The sequence below is a fragment of the Lissotriton helveticus genome, chromosome 2_2 (assembly GCF_964261635.1).
Source record: "Lissotriton helveticus chromosome 2_2, aLisHel1.1, whole genome shotgun sequence".
Classification (NCBI taxonomy): Eukaryota; Metazoa; Chordata; class Amphibia; order Caudata; family Salamandridae; genus Lissotriton; species Lissotriton helveticus.
This window is the reverse complement of record NC_136060.1, coordinates 126,957,251-126,978,876: the sequence shown is the minus strand read 5'-3', so window position 1 is coordinate 126,978,876 and position 21,626 is coordinate 126,957,251. Positions and strand designations below refer to the sequence as shown.

The window sequence follows — 21,626 nt, the reverse complement described above, 5'->3', positions numbered from 1 at the left end:
GGACAACATGACTGCGATGTACTACATTCAAAAGCAGGGAGGCACCCACTCGCCACAGCTGTCTCATCTGGCTCAGAGCATGTGGAAGTGGGCCATTCAGAGGAACATTTTCCTCATGGCAGAACACCTCCCAGGGAAGGACAACCAGATGGCGGATCTGCTCAGCAGGTACAGCCATCAAATGCACGAGTGGGAGATACACCCATCTGTCCTCCACCCGTACTTCCAGCAGTGGGGTCATCCGGAGATAGACCTGTTTGCCACAAAAGAAAACGCAAAATGCCAACACTTTGCCGCCAGGTTCCCTCACCCACAGTCGCAGGGGAATGCGATATGGATGAACTGGTCAGGCAAATTTGCGTACGCTTTTCCGCCAGCCCCTCTGATACCGCTGGTCGCAAGAAAGCTACAGCAGCACGCGACGACTCTCATCCTAGTTGCTCCAACGTGGGCGCGCCAGGCTTGGTACACCACGTTCCTCGAACTCTCAGTGGTGCCGCACCAAAGACTGCGCCTCACGCCCAGTCTTTTGACGCAGAACCATGGAGAAATTCAGCATCCAGATCCGCAACAGCTCAACCTGGCGATCTGGCTCCTGAAGTCCTAGAGTTTGGATACCTTAACCTACCTCCAGAATGCATGAACATCATCAAGGAGGCAAGGAAGCCAACTACCAGAGCATGCTATGCTGCGAAATGGAAGCGTTTTGTCATTTACTGTACAGCCAATTACATCAACCCGCTAGATGCATCTATCCCCAACATCATTTGCTATCTGTTGCATCTTTACAAGTGCAATCTAGCGTACACTTCCATTCGGATACATCTATCCGCCATAGCGGCTTATCTTCAAAACAGGCAGCATCTCTCTGTCTTCAGAGTGCCCGCCATTAAAGCCTTCCTTGAAGGTCTGAAACGAGTCATTCCCCCAAGAACACCGCCAGCTCCGGTGTGGAACCTCAATGTCGTTCTCACCAGACTGATGGGACCGCCATTTGAGCCACTGCACTCGTGTGAACTCCAGTTCCTTACGTGGAAAGTAGCTTTCCTGGTAGCTATTACGTCTCTGAGGCGTGTCAGTGAGCTGCAAGCGCTCACAATCCAGGAGCCATTCATTCAAATTCATCCAAATAGGGTAGTGCTACGCACTAACCCCAAATTCCTTCCGAAGGTGGTGTCACAGTTTCATCTTAACCAAACTATTGACTTGCCAGCATTCTTTCAAAACCCGCAGACGGTGGCAGAAAGAATGCTCCATACCTTAGATGTACGGAGGGCGTTGATGTACTACATAGACAGAACACAACCCTTTAGAAAGACAAAACAACTTTTTGTTGCCTTCGCACCACAACACAAAGGCAACCCTATTTCCAAAGCAGGGATAGCCAGATGGATTGTTAAGTGCATCCAGATATGTTATCAAAAGGCCAAGCGCACTTTAACAATACCCCCAAGGGCGCACTCCACACGCAAACTGGGGGCATCCATGGCTTTCCTAGGGAACATTCCTTTAGAGGATATTTGCAGAGCAGCCACGTGGGTTACACCACACACCTTTACAAAACACTACTGTGTTGATGTGCATTCCAAGCAGCAAGCTGCTGTAGGACAGGCTGTTCTCAAAACACTTTTTCAGGTTTCTGCAGCTGGCACGGGCAACCGCCGCTGATGGAGGGACTGCTATGTATTCTATGCTAAGATATGAATTTAGCAGCCCACATGCCTCGAACTGAATATGCTACTTACCAGTATGCATCTGTTCTTGGCATGTAGGGCTGCTAACATTCATATCGCCCGCCCTCCTCCCCGGTGCCTGTCGCAGCTGCAGATATACTATTGTATTTATTCATTAGCATGGACATCCTTTACACTTTTCACTCCATCTCCTGCCACAATGGCGAAAAACAATCTGGGGATGGAGCCGATGCCCATGCGCACTGTAGTCCAGGGGAGGAGCCACCTATCTCAGGATACTTCGAAGACTCTTCCAGGACAACAATGTGCGATCATCCGGACCCAACACTAGGCGGCGATCTAATGCTAAGATATGAATGTTAGCAGCCCTACATGCCAAGAACAGATGCATACTGGTAAGTAGCATATTCACTCTCAACTAGCACAGGACATATGGCGGTGGGCTACACCTCAAAACATATTTCTTCTTGCCCAGCATGTTCCAGGAGTACAAAATACCATAGCAGATCTGTTAAGTCGTCAGACACAACAGACCCACAAGTGGGAACTTCATATGCAAATTCTTCAACCATTCTTTCAGATGTGGGGACAACCTCAGATAGACCTGTTTGCCACCCACGAAAACGACAAATGCCCAAGCTTCGCCACCAGATATCCACACCCACTGTCCGAAGGCAATGCGATATGGATGAACTGGTCAAACAAATTTGCATACGTTTTCCACCTTTACCATTAGTAGTACGCAAACTACAGCAGCATTCTCTCACTCTCATCCTAGTTGCTCCAACGTGGGCCAGACAGCCGTGGTACACCACACTGCTACAACTGTCTGGAGTACCGCACCAAAAATGATAGCGGTCTCCACACCTTTTAACATAGAACCATGGAGAGATCAGGCACCCGGACCCAGCTCAGCTCAACCTTGCGATCTGGCTCCTGAAATCCTAGAATTTGGATATCTGAACCTTCCTCCAGACGGCATGAATGTCATAAAGGAAGCTAGATGACCAAGCACTACAGCATGTTATGCAGCTAAGTGGAAACGCTTTGTAATATATTGTCACAACAACAATATTAATCATCTAGACGTGTCTATTCAACACATCATAGGATACTTACTGCATCTCCAAAGATGTAACTTAGCCTACACGTCTATTAGACTACACCTTGCTGCAAAACAGACAGCATCTATCTCTGTTCAGAGTGCCTGCCATTAAAGCCTTTATGGTAGGCCTTAAGAGAATAATTCTTCCCAGAGTACCACCTTCACCTGTGTGGAATTTAAACATTGTTCTCACATGGCTAATGGGACCTCCCTTCGAACCCTCACACAAATGTGAACTACAATTTTTAACATGGAAGGTTACTTCTCTGCGGAGAGTTAGTGAACTACAAGCACTAACCATTCAAGAACCCTTCTTGCAAATGCATCATATTAAGGTCGTTCTACGTACTAATCCAAAATTCCTGCCCAACGTCATTTCTCCCTTCCACCTCAATCAATCTGTGGAACTGCCTGTTTTCTTCTCGCAGCCACAGACAGTAGCAGAAAGAGCTCTTCACACCGTAGATGTCAAAAGAACATTGCTATACTACATCGAGAGGACACAACCCTTTCGTAAGACAAAACAACTTTTGTGTCTTTCTCACCACCACACAAGGGTAATCCCATTTCAAAATCTGGGATAGCAAGATGGATTGTCAAATGCATACAGATTTGTTACCGCTAAACGTATATTATCTGTTCCTCCTAAAGCCCACTCTACAAGAAAGATAGGGGCTTCAATGGCATTTTTAGGGAACATTCCCCTAGATGACATCTGCAGAGCAGCTACATGGTCTAAACCGCACAGATTAACAAAACACTATTGTGTAGATGTGCAAACCAAACAAGCTAATGTGGGCCAGGCTGTTCTCAAAACATTATTTCAAACTACTGCAACAGATAGGGGTTGTCGCCGCTAAGAGTGGGTACTGCTATACAATCTATGCAGTGTGTAATCTGAAGCTCATATGCCTCGAACGGAAAATGCTACTTACCAGTATGCATCTGTTCTTGGCATGTAGAACTGCAGAGTTACACACGCCCACCCGCCTCCCCGGCTACCCTTGTCTGTTCCAGTATTATCTTAATTAGATACAGTTTACATGGACATCCTTCCTTTTCTTGCAAAGCTCCATCATTTCCCTAATGGCAAAAAACAATCTGGGGATGGAGCCGATGCCCAAGTGCAATGTGGTCCAAAGGAGGAGTCACCTATCTCGTGACTTCCATAGAACTTTTCAGGACAAAAACAAACTGCAAACATCCGGGACCAACACTAGGTGGCGATCTAAGCACAGTGTGTAACTCTGCAGCTCTACATGCCAAGAACAGATGCATACTGGTAAGTAGCATTTTCCTTCCCCCACAAACTGCTCCATAAAAGCACTAGGCTTCGGCACCACCTCTGCCTCCCGGCCAAGGTCGGCACCGAGATTACATGTCCGACCCCCCGCCTCCAGGCCCGGCTCCGAAACAGACAGCTAAGCCTTTTGGCTCAGTACCAAGTCGACAAAAGTCTTCTTCGGAACCAAAGCCCTATGGTTCCAAACACAAGTCCGGCGCAGAGCCGCAATCCTCTGTACTGAAAGCCAAGCAGCCTTTGGAGCCGAAACCTTCCGCGCCGGAAGGCCAGCCTACGCTGGCACAGAGAACTTCGGCGCCGAAACAAAGATCCCCCTTCGGATCTGAAATTAAGACATTATTCCATTTAAAACGGATCCCAAGCAAACGATCTATATTAACCCAGAGACTGGCCATATTCACACCATGCCGCCTCAGAAACACAAGCTTCATGATCAGGACACTTCATACAAGATCCCTTTAAAAAGCAAATCTGTTGCTACAAGTCCTTTTCATCCACCATTACCACCACCACCTTCTTGCACATTACACCTCAGGATTCTTCACAATCTCACCATGATGATGCTGATAATGGGGAGATGCATCTCTCAATAGGTCCGTGGACAGATTATACAATTGATCCTTGAGATGATGATGATCCAGACCTTTACCCAGCTAAGCCATCCTCTCCAGACGACAGTGCATCCCACCAAGAACTCGTTGCCAGGGCTGCACAATATCATGGGGGTGGCACTGCACAAAGAATGACTAGAGGAAGATCATTTTTTGAAAGTTTAGGATCCACACACAGGTCATCACAAACACTTCCCATGCTTAAAGGCATGATGAGACATGCTGATGAGATTTTTAAGGACCTTTCGAGAGCACGCATTTAGACTCCTAGTGCTGACAAAAATATACGGCCTCCCCAATAGACCCAGTATTTATCAAGTGCCAGTTGCATTAGATGTCCTGGTAGTGTCTAATGCTCGTAAACGGGCGAATTTCCAAACATCAGGGGATACTACTCCGCCAGATAAGGAGTCTGAGTTAATAGATGCTTCTGGCAAGCGCATAGCTGCTCTAGCTATAAAGGTAACAATAAGTCTTCTCCATCCAGAGGATTTGTTCGAGGAGGTTATAGAGGGAACAACTTCAAGGGTAGGGGTAAAGGCAACACACCCTGTAACTTTCCTTCCCCTAATAAACAGTGACTTGCCCACGCTTCCCACCCGACTACACCACACCTGTCGTGGGAAGACTTCAACCATTTCTCCCCACTTGTCAGTCTATAACAATAGACAAATGGCTGATTGGAATGATCAAACATGGGTATTGCCAAGAGCTTACCAGCAATCTCCCAAATTGTCTCCAGAACATTTCCAATTGCTAGAACAAAAGGTCCAATCTTTCTTACTAAAAGGAGCAATAGAGCCAGTCCCAATACAGTACCAGGGCTCAAGGGTTTACTCTGTATTTTCTCATTCCCAAAAAGGATGGTTCTCCAAGGCCTGTTCTGGATCTCAGAGAGTTAAAACTGTATATACTGTCAGAATTCTTTCACATGGTGACGCTTCAACAGTCACTTCCACTTTTACAAAGAGCAGATTTTATGTCCACTCTAGATTTAAAAAATGCAGATTTTCATGTTCCAATTAATCTGGCTCATCACAAATACCTCAGACTTGTGATAGCCGTCAAGCAATGCCAGTTCAAGGTGCTTCCCTTCAGAGATACTGCAGCGCCCTGAGTTTTTACTAAATGTCTGGCAGTAGTCACTGCTCATCTCAGAAGACAGCATATTCACGTCTTTCCCTATCTAGATGATTGGCTTATCAAAGCCAGCACTTACCAGAACGGTCTACAGCAAACAGACCACAGTAGACCTACTTCATCAACTGGGCATCGTATCTGCATCCGTTACAGATGCAGTCTTACCTAGGAGCTAGTCTAGACACTATCAAAGCTCTAGCCTCTCCCAATGTTGCCAGAATTCGCAAAATTCATGCTATGATTCTACCGTTTCAACCCAACCAACCTTTACCAGCCAGATTGTTCATGCAACTGCTGGGAATTATGGTGTCTTGCATCGCAATTGTGCCCCATGCAAGGCTTCACATGCACCCCTACAACAGTGCTTAGCACGTCAGTGGAATAAGTCGCAGGGTCAATTAACCGATCTAGTGCTGGTAGACTGCCATACCCATTGCACTCTGCAGGGGTGGAACCCACAACATTTATCGAAAGGGTGGCCTTTCATTGACCCTATTCCTGAGATCGTGCTTACACCAGACTCATCTCTAACAGGTTGGGGGGGGCTCATCTCCAAGATTACACAATACAAGTCCTGTGAAGCAACGAGCACAAAAACCTCTGCATCATCTATCTGGAGCTTTTAGCAGTTTTTCTGGTACTCTGAGCTTTTCATACTCACTTCATATGGAAAACTATCTTAGACATGACAGCAATGTATTATGTGCAGAAGCAGGGAGGCACATACTCTCTCCAACTGTCAACAATCAATCAAGCCATTTAGAATTGGGCAATCCATCACAAGATTTATCTTCCTGGCAGAACACCTCCCAGTAGTAAACAATCAAATTACTAACCTTCTCAGCAGAAGACAGCAAATTCACAAGTGGGAACTTCATCCCCAGGTTCTCCTTCCCTACTTTCAACAATGGGAATTTCCACAGATAGACTTGTACGCCACAGCCGAAAAACCAAAATGCCCAAGCTTTGGCTCCAGGTTCCCACACCTGCTCTCAAAGGGCAATGCCCTGTGGAATAACTGTTCAGGGATAGTTACCTATGCTTTTCTGCCTCTCCCGCTCTTTCCGTGTGTGGTTCGGTAACTCAGGCAAACATCCCTCATACTCATTCTAGTAGCTCTCACATCTGTCAACCATGGTACACCACCCTGTTGGAGCAGTCACTAGTTTCACATCAAAAGCTGCACCTTACCTCCAGTCTCCTCACACCTTACCTCCAGTCTCCTCACACAGAATCATGGAGAAATCAAACATCCAAATCCCAAAGAACTGAACTTAGCGATCTGGCTCCTGAAGTCATAGTGTTTAGTTTACCACTAGACTGACTATTCTAAAGGAAGCAAGAAGGCATGCAACCAGAGCTTGACATGCAGCAAAATATAAAAGATGTGTTGTATTCTGTAATAACAACAAAATCAATCTTTCTGATGCTTCTTTGCAAAACATTATCTGTTATAATTAACAGCAAACTGGACTAGCGTACACATCTATTCGCTCTCACCTTTCAGCGGTTGCTGCGTACTTACAGAATAGGCAACATCGGTCACTATTCAGAGATGCAGTAATCAAAGCTTTCATGGAGGGATTGAAAAGACTAATGCCACCAATGATTCCTCCTGCCCCAGTATGGAATCTCAACATTGTTCTCACAGGGCTCCTGGGTCCACCCTTTGAAACTTTACACAAGTGCCCTTTGCAATTTTTCATGGAAGGTTGCTATCCTCATTGCCATCACATCACTGAGGAGCGTTAGTGAGCTACAGGCGTTGACCTTAGAAGAACCCTTCTTTCAGCTACACAAACACAGAATAGTTCTATGCTCCAACCCAAAATTCCTTCCCAAAGTATTTTCTGCTTTTCATATTAACCAGTCGGTTGAGTTACCAGTCTTTTTCCTCCATCTGATTCTGTAGCAGAACACGCTCTTTACACGCTTGACGTTAAAATAGCTTTACTGTACTACATAGATAGTACAAAAGACTTTTGTAAAACAAAACAACTGTTTGTTGCATTTGCTCCACCTCACAAAGTCAATCCTATCTCTAATTCTAGTATTGCAAGATGGATTGTTGAATACATTCAAACATACTATGCTAAAGCTAAGAGAACTTTAACCATACCCCCTAGTGCGCATTCCACTCTCAAAATAGGGGCTTCCGCTGCCTTTTTAGGTAACATTCCTCAAGCTGACCCCGTTCTGGGGGAGGGTGGGCCTGGAGAGGTTGGGGTTACTCTGGGGTTGACTTGGGGATGGGCAGTTAAGGGCTACTTGGAGAAAGGTAGGGGGGGGGTCGGGTCAGTGATCAGGATGCAGCACACCGGTGAATTTCCCTTTTTTCCTTGGGACAATGGCTAATGTGGGATTGTTGAAATGTGTATCATGGAATGTACGGGGCTTGCACACCATGGCGAAAAGACACAAGATCCATTCATACCTGGTTCGTAGAGGGGTGCACATAGCATTTCTGCAGGAGACCCACTTAACCAAAAAGGAGGGTATAGCGCTCCAGCGCAGGTGGAGAGGTCATCTGTTCTACACGGTGTACTCCGCGTTTGCTAGGGGGGTGCTCATTTGGGTTAGGGCGGGGATCCCGCTTCAGGTGACTAGGCACACGGTGGATCCTAATGGGAGGTATGTGGCTGTTGAGGGACTGCTGCGGGGACGGCATATAGTGCTCTGTAGCGTTTATGCACCAAACACGGAACAGGCGACTTTCTTTGCAGGTCTCTCTGGGGGGCTTGCCGGCTATCTTACTGGGTCAGTGCTGATGGGAGGGGACTACAATTCCGTAGAAGATGTAACGCTAGATAGATCACACCCCCCTCTCCACACCTCCCCTGTACACCGGTTAGCGAGATGCAGGGCTGATTGGCAGAAAACATGGGCCCTGACTGACTGTTGGCGATCACAGCACCCTACTGAGCGCGATTATTCATTCTACTCCAGTATACATGACCTACACGTACGACTAGACTCATTCCTGTGCTCCCCTCAGGTGCTTACCGCAGTGACCCGAACGGAATACCTGACACGCACACTGTCTGACCACAACCCACTTCTCCTGACACTGGACTGGGTCACTGAACCCCCCCAAGATTCCGACATGGCAGTTGCGACCCGATACACTAGACGATCCACCATTCAGGGCTGAACTTGAGGAGCGGATTGCCCGGTATTTTGCAGAAAATGAGGGTACGGCTTCCTCCAGGGCGGTGGAGTGGGATGCCTTCAAGATAGTGGTGAGGGGACACTGCATCGGAAAATATGCAGGAGTGCGTAAGACATTAATAGATGACTTGGATAAGGCTGAGCGTACTCTTCGGGAGGTTGAACTAGATCGACCGAATCGTCCTGAGCTACAGGAGACAGTGAGAGGAGCACGGGAAGCGGTGGCAGTGGAGATGGAACGCCTCCGTAGTTTCGACCATAAGGTGTACCTAACACGGACGCTGGCTGAAGGGGACAAGACAGGGACACTCCTAGCTTGGTTGGCGAACCCCAATCGGCGCAGCCAACCGATCTTGGCCTTACAGGAAGGTGGATGCCACACCCTTACCGCACAATCGGATATACTGGGCTGTTTTAGGTCGTACTATGAGAAACTGTACGGAGCGGAGCCGAGCGATCGCGCTGCAGAGTTGGAGGTTTTCCTGAGCGGCCTGCAGCTACCGCGTCTTGAGCGGGAACAAGCAGATGCACTGGGGGGCCCAATCGCCCTATCTGAAATACGAGGGGCGGTGAAGCGAATGGCGCGCAATAAAACGCCTGGGATTGACGGGTTACCTGTAGAGTTCTACGGGAGATACTTAGATCAACTAGCTCCAAAGCTCCAATCGGTATATAATGAGGCCAAGGAAGCAGGCAGACTCCCCCGGTCGATGAGCGAAGCCATCATGATCCCCTTGTTGAGGCCCCGTAGGGAGAGTACAGACCCGGCGTCCTACAGGCCGCTGTCGATGCTCACAACAGACTACAAGATATTGAGCACGGTGCTAGCCACCAGACTACTCACTTATATGCAGGAGTTGGTCCATACAGACCAATCTGGCTTTATTCCCACGAGGAACACGACGCACAACATTCGCAGGTTACTGCGCTTGGTGGACGCTCCGCCGCCTGAGGCGCGATCCCTGGTAGTGTTGGCGGTCGACATTGAAAAGGCCTTTGATAGCCTTGAGTTGGCACTACTTGTACACGGTAATGCACAATTTTGGCCTGGGGGAGGGATACATACAGTGGACAAGGGTGCTCTACTCCTCGGCGAGAGCAAGAGTGAGAGTGGGGGCGATGGTGTCGGACCCTTACGGGATACACCGTGGCACCAGACAGGGATGTGCGTTGTCCCCGCTGCTGTTTGCGCCCGCGATAGAACCGCTTGCGGCTCAGGCTCGGAAAGGGACTTATTACGCCGGGCTGGCGCAGGGGGGAGAACTCCATTATATCTCCCTATATGCGGACGACCTGCTCCTCTTTCTAGACAACACCGAAGAGGCGGTAACGGGTGCTGAAAATCTGTTGGAGTGCTTTGGTGCTTTGTCCGGTCTGCGGGTGAATTGGCCGAAAACATGCCTCTTCCCGCTCCGGAGGGAGGAGACATGCCCCCCACTCCGCCAGACACTACGTTGGGAACCTCACTGCCTGGGTTACCTCGGAGTGCACATTTACCACGACCCGAAAGACATTCTGGATGGTAATGTGGGTCGCTGTGTCCGCTCACTGCGGAGTTGAATGTCCTTCTGGGCCACCCTGCCGCTCTCAACGGCAGGCCGTGTGGCTCTTCTGAAGATGATCGCTCTGCCGCGTCTTATATTTTTTCCGATCCCTCCCGGTATGGATACCCGGCACGATTTTCAAACAGCTGAGGTCGGAGGTGGTGTCCTTCTTGTGGGGAACTGGCAGACGTAGAGTGGCCCTGACGACGCTGACCCGCCCGAAGGACGGAGGGGGCCTTGCGGTCCCAGACTTTGAGCTCTATTATTTAGCGGCTCAGTTACAATTCTTCACGCAGGAGGTCGCACGGGTGTATCGCGGCCCGGTACAGAGGAGAGAGTTCGGCACACCCCGTCATGTCCTTGCATATATCACTCTTCAGCAGAAATTACTTCTGAGGGGGCTCTCCCTGGAGGAGCGGACCCTTCGCCAATGCTGGAACAGATCGCAGAGGCGGACCGGTACCGGGCACCCATATGCACCGGAAATTCCTCTGGGCATGGTGACAGCGCTCCCGCATGGCGGCGATTGGTCGAGATTACTTCTTTGGGAAGAGGCGGGACTGCAGATGGTAGGTGACCTCTATGAGGATGGGGAATTATCCCCATACCAGACGCTACAAGAGCGATATGACCTCCCGAGGGGGGACTACCTGCTACATGCAGCAGTGGTGAGAGCCATACAGGCGCATTGGGGTGAGGGACTGATGGAACCTGCTACATCACTAGCGTGCCAGTACACCATGATGGCGGCGGGAACGGTTAAGGCTGTTACGTGCCTCTATCGCAGAATGCACACGGACGCCCTACCTCCGCTCACGGCTCTTAAAGCTAAGTGGGAAGCTGACCTCCACTTAGAGATCCCAGACGCTACATGGACACAATTACTACGGCGCGTCAAGAAAGGCACTAGGAATGCGCGCTTTCAATTAATACATTTATTTATACTACATCGCGCGTACCTCACACCATACAAGATCGCAGAGTATTTTCATGTACCAGATGCAGCATGTCCCAGATGCACTCTTGCAGAGGCTGACCTGGTCCACATGTTACGGGACTGTCCGGGACTGCAAGTGTATTGGACGGGAATTGAGGAGACCCTGAACACAGTTACTGACAGACAGTTACAATATAATAGCGCAGTGTCCATCTTACATTGGTTCCCCCACACCAAGAAAAACAAGCTGACAAGTAAATTTATAGATATGGGACTATTGATAGCCAAAAGAGAGCTGACCAGGGGGTGGAAATCGAAAGTGGCGCCGACACACAGAAGGTGGACGAATGAGTTTCTCAAATGGGCGACTGCGGAGAGCACGATACTATATCAGCTGGCCCGCCGTGGTTCAAATGACAAGGCGCAGGAGGTTGCACTGCTATGGGAAACACTGGTACAGGCGCTGAGAGATACTCTAGCGGAGGAGGAGGAGGGGGAGGAGACATTAGAAGAGGCACCCCGGACAAGCTTAGACAAGCCGACAGCCAGATCACCAGATGCACACAGACAATAAGAAGCATTGACTCCGATTTCTTCTTTTCCCACAAAGTGGATATCACGATTGCACCGATCACTGACGCCGACACAGGGAGGGACGGTTGGGGGGAGGGAAGGGGTCTTAGATTAGGATTTCTAGAGAGGGTTACATACATCACGATCAGCCCATTAGGATGGTGACACACTACATAAATAAAAGCAGAGCAAGGTGCTCCTGTTGAGCTTCCAATAGAATCGTTCTCGATCCACGAAATGATTGATATGGTGAAATAACGCCGCCCTACCTCCGGGATGTGGGCTGAATGGCTGTGTATCTTGGAACTGGGAAACGACTATGACAGATTACGGCTGAAATGTATGGAGCCCACTATGTAACTGAATGTTTTATGTAACCCTGCAATAAAAATTGTTTTACAAAAAAAAAAAAAACATTCCTCAAGCTGACCTATGTAAGGCAGCTACATTGTCTACACCCCAAACATTTATCAACCACTATTGTGTAGATGTGTTAGCACATCAACAGGCTAATGTAGGCCAAGCAGTACTTAAAACACTGTTCTAAGCAACTGCAACATCTACATGTTAGTCACCGCTTTGGGAGTATTTTGCTTTGTAGTCTATGTAAAGCATGTGTATCTACAGCACACATGCCTCGAATGGATAATGTTACTTACCCAGCAAGCATCTGTTCTTGGCATGTAGAGCTGTAGATTCATATGCACCCACCCGCCTCCCTGGCTGATTCAAATGAGCCCACCCGCCTCCCTGGGTACCTTTTAGTTGTTGCAGTTCTTCATTCGACATTTATACACATGGACATCTCTATACTACACTTACTCCATTCTCACCCTCTTGCGGAAAAACAATCTAACAATGGAGTTGATGACCATGCGCACGATCACCGCAAACATCCAGACCCAACACTAGATGGCAGGAGTATGCAAAGCATGTAAATCTACAGCTCTACAGGTCAAGAACAGATGCTTACTGGGTAAGTAACATTATCCTTATCTTGCCGCCATTGTAGATCTTGATAAAACGCTAACATTGTATTGTCTTCATTGAAGATTCTCAGCCGCGTTAATTTTCTTTGATTTTAGGTGCGGACCTCTCCGATTATTTCAATTATGGTTTTAACGAGGATACTTGGAAGGCATACTGTGATAAACAGAAGAGATTACGTATTGGACCAGAAGCATTACCTGTTACTTCAACAACAAATAAAATTTCGGTACAAGAATTAGAAATTCTTAAGGATTACTTCAGTTTCGCATATGCAGACATTTTGTGGAGCCTGATCATCCTGTTTGTATAGTTTTTAAAGTTTATAATTTCATTACTTTGTTGTGCAAAGTTAATGCTGTTTATTTTGATCTGAGAAGATTTCAGTTGTATAACATTTGTTGCTTAAAGTAACAACACCACACCACTGTATTGTATCAATACAAACTTTAGTAATTTTAGTACCTGGAGGTAAATTGTCTTTAATTTATTAATGTTTTTTAAGTTCATGCATCCAAAATATTGCATTTTCTTTTGTGCAAATGCTTTTCTACAAAAAACGTCTAGCTTTTATGATTATGTAGACCTTGTTGTGCATTTTATATCTGCTCCGTTATTGACTTCAGCAGAAGCTAAAGCCTAATAAAGAAACTTAATCTGAACAACAGAATTGAGATGTTGATCGAGGGGCCAGCACAGTTGACTGTTGTGAAAAATGTGGCAGATGTCCTGCTTTGTCTCAAATACAATCCTCTTAAAAAAAGAATTTCATTGAAAAACGTTGTCATTAAAACTGTGTCATGATTGAAGAATGATTCCTCTGACCACCATAGCCATTACTATCTTTTCCAGCTATGCAATCACACGATTGATAAGTACAGCACAGGAACTGGATGCATTTTCTAAATGTGATTTAGTTTAACTTATCCAAAAACTTTTAGAGTTTAGTTTATTCATTGTTGGAATTTCTACATAACATATTTGTCAGTACGAGAAGTGTGCATGCCTTGGGCATCTGCATAGCTATTTGGAAGAAGGGTCTATCTTCACCTTCGGTGGAAGTCCTTCTCAATGCTTCATTGTTCTGATGCGTACTTCTACCTGCAGATTTCACCACTTTTGAATACCCCAAAAAGTTGCAAAAGCTCTCCTGCAATGGTTGGTGCTGCTCAGCTCTATCAACATCTGGTTCCTCTAGACATGACATCACTCAGTCCGTATAACAGCCATTTCGACACCTTGACATCATTTATCTTTTTTTGATATCTTTCTATAGTTCTCCCAAGGTGCTCTCCGTGGCACATTTTTGATAAAAGTTCATAGTGTTCATCAAGCTATGTCTACCGAACATGTGAGGCTTCAAACTCTATTGTTCCTGCCATGAAAATGTTTGTTTTGAACTCTCACAGGGTTATTTTGTGGTGCTTGGAGCCTAAGCACAATTCAAAGTAGTGTGGTCTCATGTACCCCAAAGCCAGTAGTAGGTCACTGCGCCGTTCCCCTTCTTGGGTGGCCAAATCACCCTCCGAGCCAGAGCTTAGTAGAAGTCACCCTAGCATCCGATCCAGCTTAGGCCTCCGTGTCTAGGTATTCACCAAAGCAGTGTTTTCACTGTTTCATAGTGGAGAAGTGTGGCTCAATGGTTAGAGCGGCAGACCCTGATGCAGAGGTCTGGCCCGGGACCAGGGTTCAATTCCCGCCTCTGCAGGTCTTGGGCTCAAGTTCCTCGGACCTGATAATTCTCGCCTCTGTGCCTATTCTAATCATGGGTCCCACTCTGCAACTTTGGGCAAAAGCTTGCTTAATCTCCACAACAGCCCCAACAGCGCTGGGATGCCAGTCTTCACCTTGGGGGTGCCCAGGAGTGTACATTTCACAGGGAAAAGCCAGGAAGGGTTCCACAGCGGTATGCGTACAGCGCCAGGACACCCCAGTTGGGGTCTAAGTGCGCTTTACAAGTACAAATTTCATTTAATTTCATAGCACCCCTTCTCTGCCTGTTGTGCTCTTGTGCTCCTTGTAACCTGTGGGCCACCCTCCAGGATAACCGCTGGTGGGATCCCCACCACCCCACACTTCCCACCACCACAGGATGACCAGCTGACTCCAGCTGGCGCCAATTCCACTAGTAGCTCTTCTGCTGCCCCAGTGGCATCTCTGAAGCCACTTGCTTCAGGATCCATGTCAATGACTCATATGCTCAAGGAGGCAAATGCAAAGTTAGTGGAGGAGACCCGCTATAGGTAAGCGTCTAAGTGCAGGCCTTTGCTTATATTCTAGTACTATCAACATATGGATGACAACTTTGGCGTAGACTCTGACTCCATCCAGAATCTAAACATCTTTTGGCATGCCGATGACAGTAAGGTAGCCAATTTGCTCCCTCCTATTAACAGCAACACTGACTACCTAGCCCTCTAAAATGCTTGCGGTCTTAAAATCTATGCTTCCCCGGTAGTAGGAATTTGAATGCCCTTCGGGGCTGTCATCTGCTCAGGTGGTTGTGTTTATAGCACCACTGAAGACTGCATCGCCCGGTTTTGGCACCTATATAGGCACCGCACACTTCACTTCGGCACGGCTGACTGAGCCAATCAACTCTACCTACCGGCGTGCAGAGGCACTGCTTGAAATTTTCTGGATCCAGGCTAACGGCTGGGGAATATTCTACGATAAGGAATATGTAGCTAGTTAGTCACTACCAGATAAGGCGTTACTGAAGATTGGTAACTAATTTATTTTGCTCGCCATTCTAGTACGGGAAAAACAACATGTGGTATGTCCGCAACAAGGGTAGTGTCAGCTCATGCCCTCTGCTGAGGAAGGCTGAAGTCTGGTTGCAGGGTTAAGGAATATGGACCGTTGCCAACTATTTGACAGGCTCCTTAATCGCATCAATGCGGCGGCTTTTCCCGCTGTACGCGGCAATTTTGAAATTACCGCGTTACATGACGAGCTCAGCTCGTCATGAGCGCACGGCAGGTTACGCTCATGACGAGCTGAGCTAGTCATCAGCCCCAAAGGGGTTAAATGACATCCTGAAGGCATCGTCCTGCATGCCATTAGTGCCATCTTCATCCAGAGGTATGGTCCATCTTGGCTCTCTCGGGCACCCCTCCGATGGACCTCTTTGCCACTTTTGAGGAAATGATATGCCCTATATACTGTAATCTCTTTTTTCCATTGCCACAAGCAATAGGGATGTGTCTTTCCCTTGCACAATGCATTTCCTCCCATCCTTAGATTCCTTTAGTGCTGAGGAAACTGCCCTGGGATGTCTTGTAAGAGTAGTTGTTACTCCTGCCTCCCCTTCTGCTCCAGCTCAGTGTTGATCTTCTCTTGTATTTTCGAGGGCAGTTTCTGTGGCGAATCTTTCAGATCTTCCGTCTTCATGCCTAGAGATTGAGTGGGGCAATTTTAGTTCTTTTCATCTGCCGTCAGGGGTGGTGGACTTCATCTGGTCTACTTATTGCCCTCCTACAAACTATCTACTCTGCGTGTTGAGCCATTTTGCATCCTATTGTGCTTCGGATGTGGATCCTCTTGAGGCACATCAATCAGATGTTGTGCTTTGCGTTTTCTTTAGCCCAGCAAGGTTTGACACTGGACACTTTTTGAGGTTTGATTTCAGCTCTTTCAGTCTTTCTTCGTCTGCCAAACCAACCTTCACTAGCCAAATCCCCGTTTGTGGTGAGGTTTCTCAAGGGGTTATTTCCCCCTTCACCATTAATTATGGTTTTGTGGGACCCTAATTTGGTTTTCATGTTTCTAGTGTGAACGTGAGCTCATGCGTAGCTGCTAGTTGCAAGTGTTGACAATGAAGATTGTTTCTTGACTGTTGCGCCAGCTCAACATATGAATGAGCTAAAGGCATTGTGGGCCCACCACCAATTCACATCTTTTTTTCCAGACTAGCTGGTTATGAGAATTAAAACTACATTCTTCCTAAAGGTTGCGACCCTGTTCCTTGTGGACCACCACATCACCCTGCCTACATTTTATCCCCCCACCTCATCCGACTGAGGAGGAAAGAGTCGATATCCAGTATTAGGGGTGTCTTTCATAGATTCACATGCCTGAATCATTCCCCGTCGTCGAGACGGGAGCCTCCGGTATATAACAAAGTAATGTCCTATAGACAAACATAAAGAAAAATAGGCCTAAGGGCCTCACCTTAGTAGCCTATCCTTGTCCTTATACAAAAAGGACCAAACTCTTAGAGCCAGCCAATCAGCTATCACCTCCCTCTAGAACCTTCCCTGCTGGAGCCTCAGTCTCTCAGATTTTCTACCGCACGTTGTGCTAGGGAGTCTCCAACCTGAGCTCTCCTCAGGATCTCTTCTAAACCTACTTTATTCACTTGGAAACAGGATTACTTTCTCAAATTCTCCAACTGGGATATATAAGACTCTTCAATTGCAGTAAGTGCTGTCTTTCCTTGCCATTTTAGGAATGTCTGGATCCCAGAAGAAAGCCCTTTTCAGGGCCTGCTCTTCATGTGGGAAGAAAAGGCTCCATGTGGAGTACAAGCACGACCTGTGCCTATACTGCCTTTACCCAGACCACGTCCCTAAGGATTGTAAGATCTGTCGCTCTTTCCCTAATAAGACCTTGAGGGATAGAGAGGGCCGACTTCTCATTTGGCTGGACAGGCTCAAACAGAGGGATAATGTGGAGTCCTCAGAGGGCAGCTTCTCCATGACTTCGGACGTCTCCCTCAAGAGGCCAAGGGGGGACCCCCCTGGCCCCTCAGACACTCCTCCTATGAAGATGCATAAGAAATCTTCAGAGGCCAAATCTACAACCTCCTCAGTGTCTGACATAGGCTCTCACGCCTTTAAGAAGCCTGCGCACTCATCCACCAAGCCTACGCCATCTTCCACGCAAAAGAAGGCTGTGACGCCACTCGCCGTCTCCACGACGACGGTGTCGACGACGGCGTCGTCAGTCCTCGCATCGACGACGACCACTCCATCATCATCGTCGGCAGGTAGGCCCATCACATCTGTCATACTGCTGAAATCGTCGTCGTCTAAAACACCATCGTTGAAGAAATCGGGGCCGTCGACGACGACCCCGTCGACGAAGAGCTCATCGACGTCTAAATCGGGGTCGTCGACGATGACACCGTCGACGAGGAACCCATCGTCGACGACGACCCCGTCAACGAGGAACCCATCGACGACCAAGCCAGGGACGTCGACGACGAGAAGCCCGCCGTCGACGGAAGGCGCGTCACCGAGACCGTCGACGACGAAGACGTCGACGAGGAATGAATCGTCGACGAGTGCATCGTCGACGACCGCGTCGTCGACGAAAACATCGACGACGACAAAAATCTCGTCGCTTGAACACCCGTCGACGGAGAACATGCCGTCGACGACGAAACCGTCGACGGAAGGGTCGTCTACGACCAGGGACAACGCGGACCCGTGGAAGAAGTCCAAGCTAGTGGAACCGTCGTCATGGACGCAGCCTCCGCCGACACCACCGCGCAAAGTGCCAAAGAAGCTGATCACGCCCGAAGCGACCTCCCCGAGCAAAGTGCAGAGCCACTTACCTTCTGATTTTCTCCAGAGTGAAGACTCGGAAGAGGAAACAACAACTCAAGCTATGTCCATCTCTGACCTCCACGTGAAATGCCAAAGCACTGATGAGGAACAGGAGGAATTTACCTACCAGGAACACTCTTTCCGAGCGCAGGTACGGACGGACGTGACCCCTATGGTGTGCCTTCCGGTGTCCATCGTGGATGACCTTAAACATCTCATCCGAGACTACAAGCAGCGTTTCCCGGAGGCACGGGATGCTGAGAATAGGGGCCCAACGCCGGCGACATCTGCTCCACCGGCAGCCCCGCAACAGACGCGACCACGTCCGCAGGCCTCCCATGAGGCAGTCTCACCTCAAGTAGTGGAATCCTCGGAGGAGGAAGCGGAGGAAATGGAAGAAGGCGAAGTCCCTGAGGGGCGCACGGATCAGGACGACGACGACGATGAGTATGTCGCGCCCTCCCCAGCTTCACCCCAACCACGCCAATCGGATTCTCCGCCAGTGGACATTGGCGGGTTCCATAAGTTAATGGAGCGGGCAGCGAAGCGTTTCCACATGGACATGGAAACAACGGAAACAGAATGTTTCTTATATGATTTTAAAGAACAAACAAAAAAGATCACTAAATCAATTCCGATTATTGAATTTCTCTGGGACCAGGGAAAGAAACTGATGGCCACGCCGGCGTCCATACCTGCGGTTATCCCACGTCTGGACAAGAAATACAAAGCTCCCTCCAAGGCGGCTGTTTGTTTCAATGGGCACCCAAAACCTGATTCAGTGGTGACCCAGGCAGCTCAGAAGAATTCCCGCAACCCTTCCTCTCCCTTGTCAGCACCACCGGACAAAGAGGGAAGAAAGTTGGATACCATTGGGAAACGGTTCACCACTACGTCAGCCATGACTATCAAAGTCGCCAACTCTATTGCCCTGTTAGGACGCTATAATCGCCAACTGTGGGAGGACATGGTACCTTATTTGGCGGAGCTACCAGATACGATGCAGGAAGAGGTCAAGGCACTGCTCTCGGAAGGTCAAGCCTCGGCAGCGGAAATCATAGATTGTGCCATAGATGGAGCCATGACTGGCTTTCGCCAATTAGCTGGAGCAGCAGTCCTGCGGCGCCAGGGCTGGCTTAAGGCTACTTCATTTAGGCAAGAAGTTCAAACAAAGGTGCTAGACATGCCCTTCGACGGCCAACATCTTTTCGGAGCCACAATTGATGAAGCGCTCCAGAACATTAAAAAAGACACCGATACGGCTAGAGCACTGGATACGCTGCAGGCTAGGAACCAGTCCTTTCGGGGCAACAGGTCCAGGGGTCAGCCCTCATACAGGGGGTCCTTCCAAAATAGATCCTCCTATTCATACCAGAATAAGTCGCAGTATCCACAGAAGCAACAGCAGAACCGCCAAACTTCCTATGGACGATCGAACTTCCGAGGTAAGAACCAGAGGAGGGGCACTGGCGGCCGCCAGTGACCGATTTACTCCGGCCAGTCCAGCAACAATATCCCTCATTCAAAATTGGAGGAAAGTTGACCCATTTCCTACAGAATTGGCATCTCATAACCACAGATCGGTGGGTCCTACAATTGATAAGATTCGGCCATTCCCTGGAATTCATCACCATCCCACCTCCAACACCGCCACGCAAACTGCCACACAAACATCTACGGCCGTTGCTCCTGGAAATATCCGCGATGTTGAAGAAGGGAGCGATCGAGCTGGTCCCACCATCTCAAAGAGGACAGGGATTGTATTCCCGCTTCTTTCTCATTCGCAAGAAGGGGAAAAAGTGGAGGCCCATATTGGATCTCAGAGCCCTCAACTCTTTCCTAAAGAGTCAGTCGTTCAGGATGGTGACGCTCCAAGAAATTCTGGGCATTCTAGAAAGCGGAGATTTCATGACTTCCCTAGATCTCCAGGATGCCTACTACCACATCCCGATCCTCAAAGGGCACAGAAAATTCCTAAGGTTCGAGGTGGCAGGACGCCACTACCAATTCAAAGTACTGCCGTTCGGCCTCAAATCCGCCCCGCGGATTTTCACAAAGTGCCTTTCTCCTGTGGCAGCCTTCCTGCGTCAAATGGGTCACCAGGTCTTCCCTTACCTCGACGACTGGCTGGTGAAAGCCCCCTCAGCAACAGGCGTGACCTCATCCTCCAACGCCTGCACCAATCTCTTTCTGCACTTAGGATTAACTCTCAATCTCGAGAAATCCTGCATGACCCCGACCAGCCGCATCTCCTTCCTGGGGGCAACCTTGGACACGGAATGCGTGAAAGCATTTCCTTCACAGGAACGGAAACACAAGATCGTATCTCTGGCCACGGCTGTGGCTTCGAGAAAGACCATGAGAGTTCGAACTTTCAAATCAATACTGGGCATGATGTCGTCCTGTATCCTCCTCATCCCGCACTGCCGCCTCAGGATGCGTCCATTGCAAGAAGCTCTCGCATACCAATGGACTCAAAGTACTGGCTCGTTCGACGACACAGTGAGAATAACACCACAGATGTCCAAAACTCTGCGATGGTGGATGAATCACAGAAATCTGTCGACAGGCCTACCCTTCCTCCTTCCAGCAGCACCTTTGGTAATCACCACGGATGCCTCCCTGGAGGGTTGGGGAGCGGTCCTACAGGACCTACAAGTCAGCGGCAAATGGACGGACCAGGAGAAGACATTCCACATAAACCTTCTCGAACTGCGAGCGGTCTTCCTGGCACTGAAGGCCTTTTTACCACGTATCCAGAACTCCCAGGTGCTCGTCAGGACGGACAACACCACGACGATGCACTACCTGAACAAGCAGGGAGGGACGCGTTCGCTCACTCTCTCACGCGAATCGCAAGAAATCTGGAACTGGCTAGTGCTTCAAGGGATCACGCTCAAAGCGGAATATGTCCCTGGCAAGGACAATACCATCGCGGACGCACTCAGCAGACGGACGTCTCTCACTCACGAATGGGAGCTCGACCAAGGTACACTAGATCAGGTATTCTCA

At 48.6% G+C, this 21,626-nt stretch overlaps 1 protein-coding gene across 2 annotated transcripts in view; it reads left to right on the top strand.

The window, feature by feature from the left end:
• The window catches only part of FIP1L1 (factor interacting with PAPOLA and CPSF1), a 576,361-nt gene that overhangs the window by 254,734 nt on the left and 300,001 nt on the right, over positions 1 to 21,626 (top strand). For both annotated transcript variants that reach the window (XM_078678195.1, XM_078678194.1), the window contains exon 7: positions 13,161 to 13,291. In XM_078678195.1, coding sequence (XP_078534321.1) covers positions 13,161 to 13,291 — 131 coding nt within the window. The remainder of the gene's footprint in view (positions 1 to 13,160; positions 13,292 to 21,626) is intronic.